The sequence below is a fragment of the Orbicella faveolata genome, unplaced genomic scaffold, assembly GCF_042242905.1.
Source record: "Orbicella faveolata isolate gen_17 unplaced genomic scaffold, um_ofav_v1 contig_12, whole genome shotgun sequence".
NCBI lineage: Eukaryota > Metazoa > Cnidaria > Anthozoa > Scleractinia > Merulinidae > Orbicella > Orbicella faveolata.
In genome coordinates, this window is record NW_028301539.1 from 551573 (window position 1) to 564901 (window position 13329).

At 41.8% G+C, this 13329-nt stretch overlaps 1 protein-coding gene and 1 pseudogene across 2 annotated transcripts; one reads left to right on the plus strand and one right to left on the minus strand.

The window, feature by feature from the left end:
* Positions 1-657: 657 nt before the first annotated feature.
* Positions 658-5379, minus strand: LOC110067467 (cocaine esterase-like; annotated as a pseudogene). Its single transcript, XR_016205717.1, has 5 exons — positions 4856-5379; positions 3215-3468; positions 1973-2686; positions 1313-1539; positions 658-915 (listed from the first exon to the last, which is right to left on the minus strand). The product of XR_016205717.1 is annotated as a cocaine esterase-like (transcript).
* A 158-nt stretch (positions 5380-5537) lies between these two features.
* LOC110067466 (cholinesterase-like) lies at positions 5538-13140 on the plus strand. The gene is made up of 5 exons (XM_020774792.2): positions 5538-6127; positions 8524-8777; positions 10216-10926; positions 11398-11621; positions 12206-13140. The coding sequence occupies exons 1-5, from the start codon at positions 5755-5757 to the stop codon at positions 12429-12431; spliced, it is 1788 nt and encodes a 595-aa protein (XP_020630451.2). The 5' UTR covers positions 5538-5754; the 3' UTR covers positions 12432-13140.
* Positions 13141-13329: the final 189 nt, after the last annotated feature.

Genomic DNA, 13329 nt, shown 5'->3' on the forward strand with positions numbered 1-13329 from the left:
AATTTTGCTGAGGCCGCAGCTAGGTTTTTTGTAATGGGAAAGGGGGAGGACAAGGGAGCGAGCGCCGGAAGCGCGAACTTCTAGGGAGGTCTGGAGACATATTTACCCCTAGAAAACTCTGGAATTTAGGGACTTGAAAATGTTGCTTTCGGCATTCTACGGGAGATCTTTCGTGCAAAAATTAATCTTGATCAAATATTAAATGACAGCAACAAAGACCCCGAAGTTTTGTTAACTTGACACACATATCTCTGCCTTACTACACTAAACATGTATCGCTAACTTGGCCCTGATTTTGAGATCGCTCTGGTCAGTAACACTTTCCAAAACAAGCTGTGATGCAAGTTACATATTTTGCATTGCATTTTCCGTACCTCATTAGCAGCCGGTGTCTGATATACAGTGCCAGACTTGCGATATAACATAAACCAGTGAGCCGCGAGAAGAAGAGGAGGAGGAAGAGGTTAGTTTGTGACGGCAATTTCTTCAACCAATTAATTATTTAATTTAGCTCGTGCAAAGCGACTTAACGAGCCAACCTGGGGTTGCACTTGAAAAGAGATCTGTATCTAGTAATACAGGGTGCATGTGACGTCTCCGACATTTCACTTCAGTATGCAATTTACTCGTCTCACTAAAACAACACGGACAAGCATAATGATTATAACCTGTACAACTTTATTTTAACATAATGTTTACAGCTCATCCTTTGGCGCCTTTTCTTCAGTTTTGTTTTTCTCCGTCTTCGTAAGCTCTAGAATTTTGGGGACAATTTCGTTCCAAAATGCAACTTTCTCGGCTTGGTACCTGCTCTCCACCCTCGGTTTCACATCGAGGACAAGATATTCCTGTTCTTGTTCTGTAAACTTCGGCCATGTGACTGGCAAAGGACCAGAGTCGGGTGGATTTGGAGATCTAAAAGAAAGAAATGTAAAAAACTGCATTCGTTAATGTAATGTAATGTAAATCTTATTTATGTATTTGAAAAGATACATTTTGGGTTTTACATATGGCAACACACCAGAAGTACTCTCACACCAGCTCCCGATGGAATGTTTGCCTACTGGAGTTTATAACCCACAAAATTTGCAAGTTCGAAACAATACCCATCAGAAAACTCGGGGAAAGGTGAAGGGTGGGGACTGAAATATTGCCAGACGTCATGGTCACATATTTCTTTAGCGAAAAGTGGCGATAGGTTCGCCCGCTGATCAATGGGTCTGAAGTCTGAAGCTCTAACAGCGCGTTAATATCTACATTCCCTTCATAAACACTAAGTATTGTCAATCACAACCTCCGGACACGTTCTTACCCGTATTTGGCAAAGTCCGTCCATAGTTTCATGATATAAAGACTCAGCCCCTTTTCTATCTCGGAGTACTTCGCAACCATCATGTTCAAGACTGGCTCAGGTATGTTGCTGAAAGGTGCACCAGGCACAAATCCGATCTCAATGCCATGCGCCACGCCAATCCAGTCAGGCATAGGTGAATAGACTGGTCTGTGGTCGAACACATAAACGTATGTTGCTTGTCCTCCCTATTTTAAATTCAAGGAGAAATGGAATAAACTATTTCGTTTGCCTTGTATTTCCCGCCTGCTGCCAATGGCGGTCTTCTCCTGCATCACAAAATTATGGATAACTTTGTTGTAATAGCACAACTATCTAGACACAGTTGAAGACAGCTTCGTGTCCTGAAAATGCCGGCCTATAGCAGGGTCAAGTAGTTAAGGAACTACTAAAAGCAGAAAGTTACTCCGCGATACAACCCTATGGAGACGGATATGGAATGAATTTCAACAGTTTTACGTTGTTACAATTAGCTTCTTGTTGATGGTAAATATGCTGTTGACGAACTAAGAGAGGCTGGAAGTCTCATAAGTCATGCAAAGGAAGTAAAAGATTACGAAGAGGCAGTGATGAGTGACGAGCAACATGCGATCTTCTGTGTTTTTGTTATCTTATTCTTACCTTTGCCAAAGCGTTGGCCTCGAGTAAGGTGGGTGCAACAAAATCTGAATGACTAACACTGTCCATCATCAACTGGCGAACAGCAATTTTGTCATTTGGATCTTCATGGTTTGTGTACTCGTGAAAAATCAATTCTTCGAGAATCTTGCTCTTCTCTCGACCATAAAGCTACTTTTTTGTGAAAGATTCAAACATGAGTCGGTCCATTCCATCTTTGAGCTGGGTTATCATTGGCATTGCATACAAGGCACCTTCGTTGGAGTTGACACCAGTGATAACATCAATATTAGGGTGGAACAGACCTGCCTTGAACAGGGTTTCTGGCAGATCTGGTAAAAAGTGGCCATCAACTGTAGGCGCTAATAAATCTTGTGAAGGTTCGTCAACATTAGGATACGTCAAGTCGCTCTGTGCTGTCGTAATTTCCTCAGCCGTTTTGCCTCGAAGACACTCGACATGATTTCGTCCCAAGGTACAGTTTGTAAGTTTGGTGAACAACTCTACCTGAGCTGTGTTAGTAACCTTTCCACAGAATAAAGGAGACGAGGCTGCACCGCTTTGTATTATGGCTCTGTGGAACAAACCTTTGGACAATGGCGATACTAGATGAAGAGAAACACCCACTCCTCCTGCGCTCTCACCAAATATAGTCACTCTGTTGGGATCGCCACCAAAACTTGCAATGTTGGCTTGAACCCACTTTAATGCCAGCACCTAGAATTATAAAGGCCAATCAAATAGATTCAACTACCCAAATGTTGTTAAAGAGAATAAATAACATCCAAAGTTACTGAGTCTATGTTCAGAATGCATTCCCGGGTAGTACAAGAGACGGAAACTTGTCAATGGGAAGTACCGGATTTTGCTCTCGAAATTGACTTTTCACGTGATTAAAACATTTAAGACAAGGGGTAAGTCTCTGTAGTTACCATATGCTAATGAGGCAAAATTTTGACCCCTATGGTCTAAGCTCTCGTAAGCGACCACCTCCTGTAAGCGCTTACGGGAGGTTCGACTGTATAGGGAATCAATAAGTGGACATAAATAAACAGCAGTTGTACATTGATGTCATTGACAAACAATTTCTGACTTCGATTAGTTATCAATCACTCGTGATTTTTAGTTAGTGATAATCATTCACCAGTCAGCTTATTACTCGTCAGTTGTCCATGTATTTGCTACTGATGTCATCAGGTTCAAGTAAATTGTGTACATTTTCTACATTGCAATCAAATTTTGTACCTGATCCATCATGCCAAAATTTCCTTTGTAATCAGTGCCAGGGATGTTAAAAAAGCCAAGTACTCCCAGGCGATAGTTGACTGTCACAATGATGACGTCATTGAAGGTGGCCATGACTCCCCCGGGGAAATTTGTGGAAGAGCTTATGATGAATCCCCCTCCATGAATCCACACCATGACCGCTAGTTTGACATCGGGCTTTATTGCTGACGGGACAAATACGTTGAGGAAAAGGCAGTCCTCTCTGAGCTTCACTAAATAAGGAAGGTCAGTTTATTATTATTTTTTTACAACAGCGTAGATTCTCTCTACCAGGTTGTTCACGGTAGACAACGGAGCAAAACTAGCTTTTTTCAGCACTTTGCTGCCCCTTTCAAAGACACTGAACAAAAGGGTACGAACAAAGTTTGGGAATATTTTAAATAGGCATAGTCTGTTGTCCTAAGCGCGAAATTGTTCGGCGATGATGTCATTCTTAGTAACAGGTTGATTGGCGGTATCCCGGGACCCTCATGATGACAAAGGCATGAATAATGCGACTTTGCTCCATACATAGGAAACGAGACGAAGCTAATGCATTAAGTCTACATGCCTGGCCTTATATTTTATTAACTATAGACATTATACGATGCTTTGAGCTTTCGTGACATTTTGAAAATTCTACACTTTCGCTTGGTTCCTATAAGCCATGATTACATGTATGACATGTATCTAGGAGATGATCATTGAAAAAACGGTACTGATCCTGGTTGCGGAAAAAAACGACGAACGAAAGAAAATTGAAAAGGAAAATATAAACTAATGCAGCAAAGACTTTGCAGCTTTCATGTTCCAGCATGCTTCTGACACACACAGTTATAAATAAAACGTTATTACCTGTCTGGTACACGTCACCTCCACGAGCCCAAAAAAAGATATTGCAATTTAGATATAAAAGAGTACGAGCGATACCTACATTCCAAACAAGAGGGAATTTTTATTAAACACTTTGACGACAACAACTTTAGTTCGATCAGGCTGTGTTCACTTTAGTGTTGATGAGACGATTATTACACAACCGGTCTGAGTTAATCCACTGATTTTGCATAAATTTGCATTTCTTGTGTCACCTCGACGGATATCGATAAGCAGAAATTAGCTTAAAGAGGGTTAACTTACGGTTATAACAAGTGAAACTGGGCTATGAACGCTTAGACTTGAGTCTGCGTGACAGTGGTGTTTGCATTGGACCATTAGAAAAGACGACTGCCGAGGATCGACGAGCTCTCCACGCGTGTCGGCATATTGCGCCCTCCAGCTATCACCTTGTCACGCACCACTTTCAACTCGTCGCCGGCTGCAGGTAGACGACAATATTTCGTGCAAACGTCATCCTCACGGCGGCGATTTTTTTTTTACATAATTCTTTGGTGTAATTCTTTTCACAAGCTAGTCTAGGAAGACTCGAAACTCGACCTCGAACTCGTCGCTGGATATTGATGACGACAAATATAATAATCGTGTGGTACGAATGGCAAAGTTCATCAGGCTCGCATTTCTTCTTCTATGGCTTCCAAATGCAGGCATTGCCGCAGATTTTTCTACCCGGGGGCCATCACACATCCATATACACGTACACACACAAACACACATATACATTACCTGTAGGTGCACCAGGAATAGGCAATCGGCTCTGCATACACGAGGCTCCGTACTCTGTGGTTTGTTTTGTTCCTGACCAAGGTTTAACCGGCTTTGGGTCTGCAAACCTTAAGTCTCCGACCGGAGGTTCAGCATATGGGATACCAAGATACTGGTGTGCTGTTTTGCCGTGTGGAAGAGTCTCAACCGTGCCAACAATTGCCCCGGACTCGGTCTGAACAACGGGGGAAAGTTTGTCCTCATTGACTTCAGCTAGGGTTGTCTTCGATACCAAAAGGACGGCACACGTCACGGTCAAGAAATAAGTACGAAATTTAACTACCTGCATATCGAAGAGTGTTTATCCGTTGTTCAGTGCTGCTGTGTATTTTTTTCTTCGACCCTTTTCTCACCTCAGTGACCGTGCATTGCCAATATTTTCAAGTAAGGTGTATCATGGATGTCACGCCATCTGCCTCACCCAATGACGTCAAAGATTTAGACGCATAAGGCCAAGCAAAAATCAATGACTATTTTAATTAGCGTTAATTTTGAGGTCTTTGCAAACATTGTTCTCTTCACAATAACCTGACCCCAATTTAAAAGGACACGATGGCAGTGGAACTGATATAATGCATCAGTCAATTCCACCAGTACCTGTCTCCCCTCGCCCCCGGACAAATTTTGTCACTGCCTGGAGGAGGACATTTGCCAATCCAGGACGGTACTGTTCATTGCAGTGCATTGCAGTGGCAGTGATCGATCTGTGCTTCATAATATCCACTTATCATATTTGTCAGTCGAATACTGTGGTAATAGTTCAAATGGGATAAGTCAATAAAGAGAGGGATCTGGATAGAATGCATTCGTCTGTAGCGGCGGTGTAACACAACTGCAACATTTCACTTGCGCAAGGACACATGGCAAAAACCTGCAGTAACGAACACTATAGCTTGGCAATGAGATCACTTCACCGTCATCCCTTCATCTTAGTTGTGGCATGCTACTTCGTTTTCGGGTTACGGTTAGTCCGAGGCGACCAAGACGATATTATACGTCCTTCAACCGTGGAGACCGAGGCTGGAGCAGTCATGGGCAAAATCGAGTCTCTTCCGCTTGGTAAATCAGCCTACGAGTATCTTGGTATCCCGTATGCAGAACCTCCAGTCGGAGACTTGAGATTTGCTGAGCCAAAGCCTGCAAAACCTTGGACTGGAATCAGGGATGCAACGAGTTATGGAAAAGCTTGCCCGCGACCGAGTCTGCCGGTGCCGATTAGCGGTTTTGAGCCAGGTCAGGTTATTTCAAGCTAAGTTATTTGTCATGCTATTTGCTGCTAAATTTCGATGTTGCATTTCTTGGTTTTCGTATGCTTTAAATTATATCGGAAATAAGACGTTTAAATTTATTATTACAGAAAAACCTAGCATTAGGGGAAACGACTTTCAGCCCATTTTACCCTTCCTCAAAGAAATTGCTTGTGTGACTATCAGAGATTGCTTGAATTAGCATAAGTGCAGTTCTGTCGGTAGTCTGTCAACAGCGCAGCATGGGTGTGCACACTATTAAACCGAGCTATTCACGAGCTACTTTCTGAAAGTATACTGATCGGTATTTTTTCATGGAAGTCTTGTGCGTTCTTATAAGCATATGATATTTACAACTGAAGAGCAAATTGCAAATTTTCCCATCCTGTAAAAAAACAATCACAAAATTAAGTCATGAATAATTTAGTGCCGAGGGCATGTACTAAAACCAGGAACCTTGAAGATGGACTGTGGACGGTGGACTATAGACGATGGACGATGGACAATGAACGGTTTTGAGGTTCCGTCATGCAATTAATAACAATTAACCGACTCTTCAAAAACGACATTTGAAGAAAACATTACACAATTCAAACCTACAATAGACTACACGACAGAAGCTACCAAGATAACCTTGTAGACAGTTCACTCTTTCAGAAGTTAACTTTAGCGAAAGGATGTCGGCTCTACAAATTAATCAGCCTCTGCTAAGAGAAATCTATAATGACCCTTGCCTGCTTTCGTACAGAAAGAGGACGTCTTTGAAAAACATACTCGTTGGAGCAAAGCTTTAATGCATCAGTCAATTCCAGCAGTGCCCATTTCCCCCCCCCCCGGGCAACCGCGGGGCATTTGTCCACGTTGTCAGTCCCGGGCATTCGGCACACTTGTTTTGGAAAGTGCCATGGATGAGTTCATCGGGAAAGACGAGGCGTTTGTCGAACAATGGCTTGTCCGTCAGGGACTAGAGAAACTTGCAGATGTTTTTAAAGGTGTGTTTCCTCAATTTTAGATATTTCTTCATTACTTGCAAGCATATAAATATAAGCGACAAGGTGAACTATATTTTGTTTATCACAAAACAATCACTGACGTGAACGTGACTATTTCGTATTTTAAATTCATGAAAGTGGAGATAAAATACTTAAGGTTTGCGAATTCAAATGATGCGATCTTCAAGACAGATCTTGCGAGCTTAAAATGCAATGCAACATCATTTAAAATGTCTTGATTCTTCACAGAAAAAGCAGTCTGCGAATACAGGCGCCTATCATCGCTCGCGGCTGGGGGCACGTCCGCCGCAATCCCAGCTATCGTCTAGCAAACTGTTAAAAACAAATATAAAGAAATAAATATAATCAGAATCTACTAACACGTACTGTTGTCCTTGAAGTCTTACCGTTTCATTAAAATACTGAACAGTTGACCGTTTTATTCACTGATTAATTAAAAAACTGCGAAGGTGTTGGAAAGCGACGATCCCGGGGACTGGGCATTTGCCCTCTTTCTTCGTCCCCACCCCGGGGCATTTAGACAGCTTATGTGTCCCCACCCCGGGGAATTTGCCCATTTAAAAAAAAAAAATGCTAATGCCCGGGGGTTAGCCCCCGAGGGGGGGGGATGGGCACTGCTGGAATTGACTGATGCATAAAGGTCAAAGTTTTCCTGTCTTCACCAATTATGTTCGTGTTTCGCCTGTCAACCATTTGCATGTCCACCGACCATACCCCCGGGGCGGTTTCTCCCAAAGGGTATAGTTTTTGAGGGGTTTGGGTTTGCATGAGAAAAGATATAGAGCTCCTGATTTTGACCATTTTGGTCTGAAGGAGGAAATGTATTTCACTCTGGCTTGACACTGTACTCCATTGGACACTGTACTCCATTGGAAACTTTGTCGACACCAGCAAAGTACTCCGTTGTGCGATAGTGCACGTTCACCCTGGTTAGTTTGGACAACTAGACTGGAGTAGTGGAATATTTCCTAGCCGGCGAGTAGTGTCGCTGACTGAACTTTCTCTGCATTTGCAGACCTTAGCATAAGACTATCAGCCAGGTAGTGACGAATCCTGGGGGAAAAACGAAGAAAATAGGTCACATAATTCAAGAGTGATCTATACATTATCTTCTGCGGGATTTTTTTTTTATGAATAAATTATATGAGTAATAACGAAGAGGCAAGATAAGGCGGATTCTCTTACAGTTCATCAACTGTCATATACTCAGCTCTACACTATATGTGTATTGAGCACTATTTTAATGGGATCTGCTACTTCCTCATATGGTTATGAATAAATTATATATACTGTAGCTGGACTTTTATTCTTCGTAGGTAATAACTGATAGCTGATTTCTTGATCATAATTTGTGTCAATTCTAATTCAGAACCAGAAAGCGAGGATTGTCTTTTTCTTAACGTCTTTGTGCCATCAACTGTCAAACCTGATGACCAGATGGCTGTCATGGTGTGGATTCATGGCGGCGGATTCTCTTACAGTTCATCAACAGAATTCCCAGGAGGCATTCTGGCATCATTCAATGACATCATCTTGGTGACTTTTAACTATCGGCTGGGAATACTGGGTTTCCTAAACATCCCAGACACCGAAATAAAGGGCAATTATGGAATGCTGGACCAGGTATTTAACTAGTAATTAATTACTTTTATAATATGGCTTGTGTTTGTAGCCGATCTTACGCGCGCTCTGATTGGCCAATTGTAGGGATTTATTCTCCCGTAATGCTCACGGGCCGATTACGGGCCTACAAAGACAAAGCAAAAAGCAGTGAGTATACTCAACAACTTACCAGTAGCCGAGTGATCAAAGATTGCGTTCGACGCCGTCACTTTAATACACATACCTTAAATAAATGGTTTCACTAGGTGACTTTGAAGCTCTTTCTATTGCTAAAATCAACGTTTTGCATCGACAACCGAGGTTTTACAGACAGATATATCATAGTGTCACAGTCCATGCCAGTTTAAGAGGTCCCTGTACGAACTATGATTTGTTGATTCGTTGCGTGACAGCGCCAGTTTCCGTAGACTCAAATTTCGTGCTAAATTATTCTCTCATTAGCTGGTAATGTTTAAGCGTAAAACTTAATTTGAAAAAGTATATTTTATATACATTATTCTAAGTTTGAAGCACAAATATAAGCAAACATTTGCAGTCGTGAGCTCGTTTATCGTCAGCGTAAACAAACTCCGTGCCGGACTGGTTCGCGTATTTCCCCTAATGAATAAAGTAGACAGTATTTACGTAATTTGCCGTTCCTTGGTTCAGGCACACTCTTATGGATCTTTTTCCACCGATTCCAAAAAAAATTTGACGGGATAAAGACTGAGCTGCATGTATCTGTCGCGATTGAAGCTAATCAACAAATGCAATCAAAATATAGCTGTTCCCACAATTAACATTCCAAAGCCAAGGCGATTCAAAGTCGTGTTCGTTAACATGCAAAATAAACCAGGACAATTCCCTCAGATTTCGATAAATGCTACCGTCGAAGCTTTTATATTCATCAATATCCAACGCTGAGGGCACAAAATAGCTAAGCCCACGGTGCCTGAATGGAAAGAAGTCAACGAAAGATCCAGCGCAAAGACGAGCTCGCATGGCTTGCTTACATGCTCACATGTTCACCACAAGTCTTATCACATGTAATCACATGTCTTAGTATCAAACAGTACCGGTTTACTGGCCGTGACATGCCCCTGCAAAAATCAAGTGGGGTGGCAATTTTGGTGTCCTTACAGGAATGTGGAGTCTTTCTGCTTATAACCGTACACAGGAAACGCAACTGTGGAAAGCCACAGCCCAAAATTAGGTTTGCGTTCTTCGAACGCAATTAACCTCGAACGTTCGGTCCTTACGGAAAAATCTCAGACCTCGACCTTGCCCGAGCGATTGGTCTCGGACTGAGATTTTCCCGTTAAGACCTTGCTCTCGGTTAATAAGTAGTTAATCGTGCTCATCTAAAATTCTGCGTGAATTATTTGGGTGATAAACGTTCTTGGTGGAAAATATGTGGGTGAAGCGTAAATGAAGCAGTAATTTTGTTTTATTATTTTAGGTCCTTGCCTTGCAATGGGTCCAAAACAACATTGCCAGTTTCGGCGGTGATCCCAACAGAGTGACCTTATTTGGTCAAAGTGCCGGGGCTGTATCCGTGTCACTTCAGTTGCTGTCACCTTTGTCTAAAGGTTTATTCAAAAGAGTTATCATCCAGAGTGGCTCAGCCTCGTACCCGCTTTACAGTGGCAAAGTGAAAGATACCAAGCATTTGGAAATGTTTGCCAATCTGGTGAACTGTAGCTTGGGTCCACAACTGATTTCATGCGTAAGGGGAAAAACTATTGAAGACATTTTGGAAGTCCAAAGCCAAATTATCTATCCCGTGTACCGAGGTCCGCAAGATATCGCTGGTCCTGTTGTTGACGGCGAGTTTTTGCCAGATCTACCCGAAAAACTGTTGAGAGATGGCAAATTTCACCGAGTTGATGTTCTGACAGGCACTACGTCAAACGAAGGAGCCTTGTATGCGATGCTGCCACCAGATCAGGTCGAGAATGGAGTGGAAAGAAAGTTGTTTGAGTCTTTTATCAAGGATAGCGTCGTTTTTACCCGAGGAAGAAACGTCTTCGCTGAAAAGGTCGTTCTCTTCAAGTACACAGACCACGCTGACCCAGAAGACAAACTCGCCATGCGGAGATCAATGCTTGAATGCCTTGGTGATTATGCATTTGTTGCACCCATGCTACGGGATGCTAAGGCTTATTATCAGGTTTCTAATTTTGTTTGATTTGTTTTAATTGTTAGTCAGGTTTTACAGACACATGATGCCCAATCTCAATAACTATTGCTTTCCACTGTGTATCAGGGACGGATCCAGGATTTTTCAAGGGTTGGGGGGAGCTGGTACCTTGGGGTTGCAGAATCTATGGAACCAATTTGAGAATTGGAACCTGAAATACTAGCAATGCCGTGAAGTAGAAATTTCATTGAGGTGCCTGTCCAGAGAGTTGGCCATTATATCTACCCTAACATTCAAAACCAACCTTCTTCAATTTTTTTTTTATGTTTTGCTTCTCCGATAGACAGGTGGCTATGATGTAACCGCGTGTCAAAGTATCCTATTGTTCTTTGCATACATACATGACACCAGTTAGCAAGCTCGTAACAGGTTAAATGCATTCCACTCCCTGATTATTTTGTTTGTTTTTGTTTTTTTTTGTTTGTTTGTTTGTTTTTTCAGAGAGGACTAAAGACCTACAGCTACCTGTTTAACCACACTCCAATCCATTCTCCGTATCCAGAGTGGATCGGTGTAAGTCATGGCATGGAACAGGGCTTTCTGTTCGGAGCACCTTTCAAGACGTTGTCATGGTTCTTCACGATGCTAGTGCCAAAATATTCTGAAACAGAGAAGGACTTAAGTCTGAATATTATGAAAATGTGGACGAGTTTTGCCAAAGATGGGTAAGGAAATTAAGAAAGTGCCGTTAAATATATTAGTCTGGACTCAAACCAAAACAGCACATTCTTTCCGTATAATTACACGACATTGAAATTTCAGATAACTGGGAATTCATTGTAAGCCATGAGTGCTAATATAAGGACAACGTTTAATTTCAATAACGTGCTCCAGCCCTGCTCCAGTCCATCACGAGTCACGTGCGCCTTGTCCACAGAACCTTTCTATAGGTCAGCGGTACTACCCCTGTGCTTCGAGTCCTTATAAGTTAGGAACGATCAGGAGATTATGCGGAACAATCAGATGATAATACATCTTATTAATGTTTGCATTCAGTAATACCTCACTTCTGATGGGACCATTTTTTTTCTTACGAACGTCCACTTTTCCCGTATGAAGATAAATTTTCGCAACAGCCTTCACACGACCACAATTCTGATTTAACTGGCATCTAAGCTAAACAAGAGAGCTCATAACAGAAGCTTTTAAAAAACAGACCAACGTCGGAACTGTGAATAAGTTTTCCCCGATAGCAAAATCTTCAGATATCCATCGATTACGTTTTCCATTTATTTTCCACCTTCCTTAGGGATCCCAGTCCACTGCCAAATTCCGCGTTCTCTAAGTTCACATGGCCTGAATTCACTGAGGATGAACAAGCTATTCTTGTCATTGACTTGCAACCGAGAGTAGAATTTGGATTCAAACACGCAGGTATGGTTGCCTTCTGGAATGAATTGTTCCCAACATTAATTCAAGAGGGAGAAAGAGATGCAGGAGAGACCAAGGAAAAGATCTCGAAAGATGAGTTGTAGAGTCCAGATGTTCTTCAGTGCAACATTTTGAAGATGAAATAGTTCCATATATATTGGTCATCAAATGGCCTCATTCCAACGTCAACGTCAAAGCTAATTATAATCAAACAGTGTAATCTATCGCCGCCCATCAAGTAGAAACCTTATGTCCACTGTGAAATGTAACAATACAAGACTTATTTTCAAAATAGTCCATTACCGCTATGTGATTATCACTTTCATTAATTTCATCGAGGAGGTATTTATAGCTTAATTACAATTGTAGGCTGTAGTCTATTTGGATAGTTTTACTTTTAACACTGCTCATAATTGGGAGAGGATCAAGTGGTGCGATAGGCTTAGCCTTCAACAGTTTCTTAAGATAGGTTTGATCGAATGGCTCATTGTTTATTCTCGTTTCGTAAAATAATGACCCCAGAATTGTCAAGTTGTGAATATTAGCTCCTTTCTTTGAGTTTCCAGTGATGCGTAACGTGTAACCTTGAAAGAGAAAACTTCCTCTGCGCTGACACATAATTAACTTCTAGACTCCGATGTCTTGAAATCATAACAGGAACTTACTCTACGGGAAATAGCTGTTTACCATAGTCTCTCCTCAACATATTACCCATACCAATCGTAGATTGAATAAAACTATTAAGTAAATATTTTTTAACAAACAACATTGTCTTTAGTACATTCATTAAAATGCGTGTATAACAATCAGAAACAGTATGTATCATGAGTTGTTTTTATCCGGACACTAAGGGGGTCCGGAGCTCTAGATACGAAAGTGCTGACAATGAACAATTTGCTACGTACCCCTTTAGGCTGAAGCTCCCAACATCACCGTCAGGCACAACAAAATAACTATTTATATCCAGTTCCCCGCTAACCAGATATTTTTGGGCGCGGTACT

What these genes read in the sequence shown, in the direction of transcription:
- LOC110067466 (XM_020774792.2), top strand. Translation starts at nt 5,755, where the DNA reads ATGGCAAAAACCTGCAGTAACGAACACTATAGCTTGGCAATGAGATCA. An exon ending in GATTAGCGGTTTTGAGCCAG is followed by an intron (nt 6,128 to 8,523) that starts GTCAGGTTATTT and finishes ATTCTAATTCAG; the next exon opens with AACCAGAAAGCGAGGATTGT. An exon ending in ATGCTAAGGCTTATTATCAG is followed by an intron (nt 10,927 to 11,397) that starts GTTTCTAATTTT and finishes TTGTTTTTTCAG; the next exon opens with AGAGGACTAAAGACCTACAG.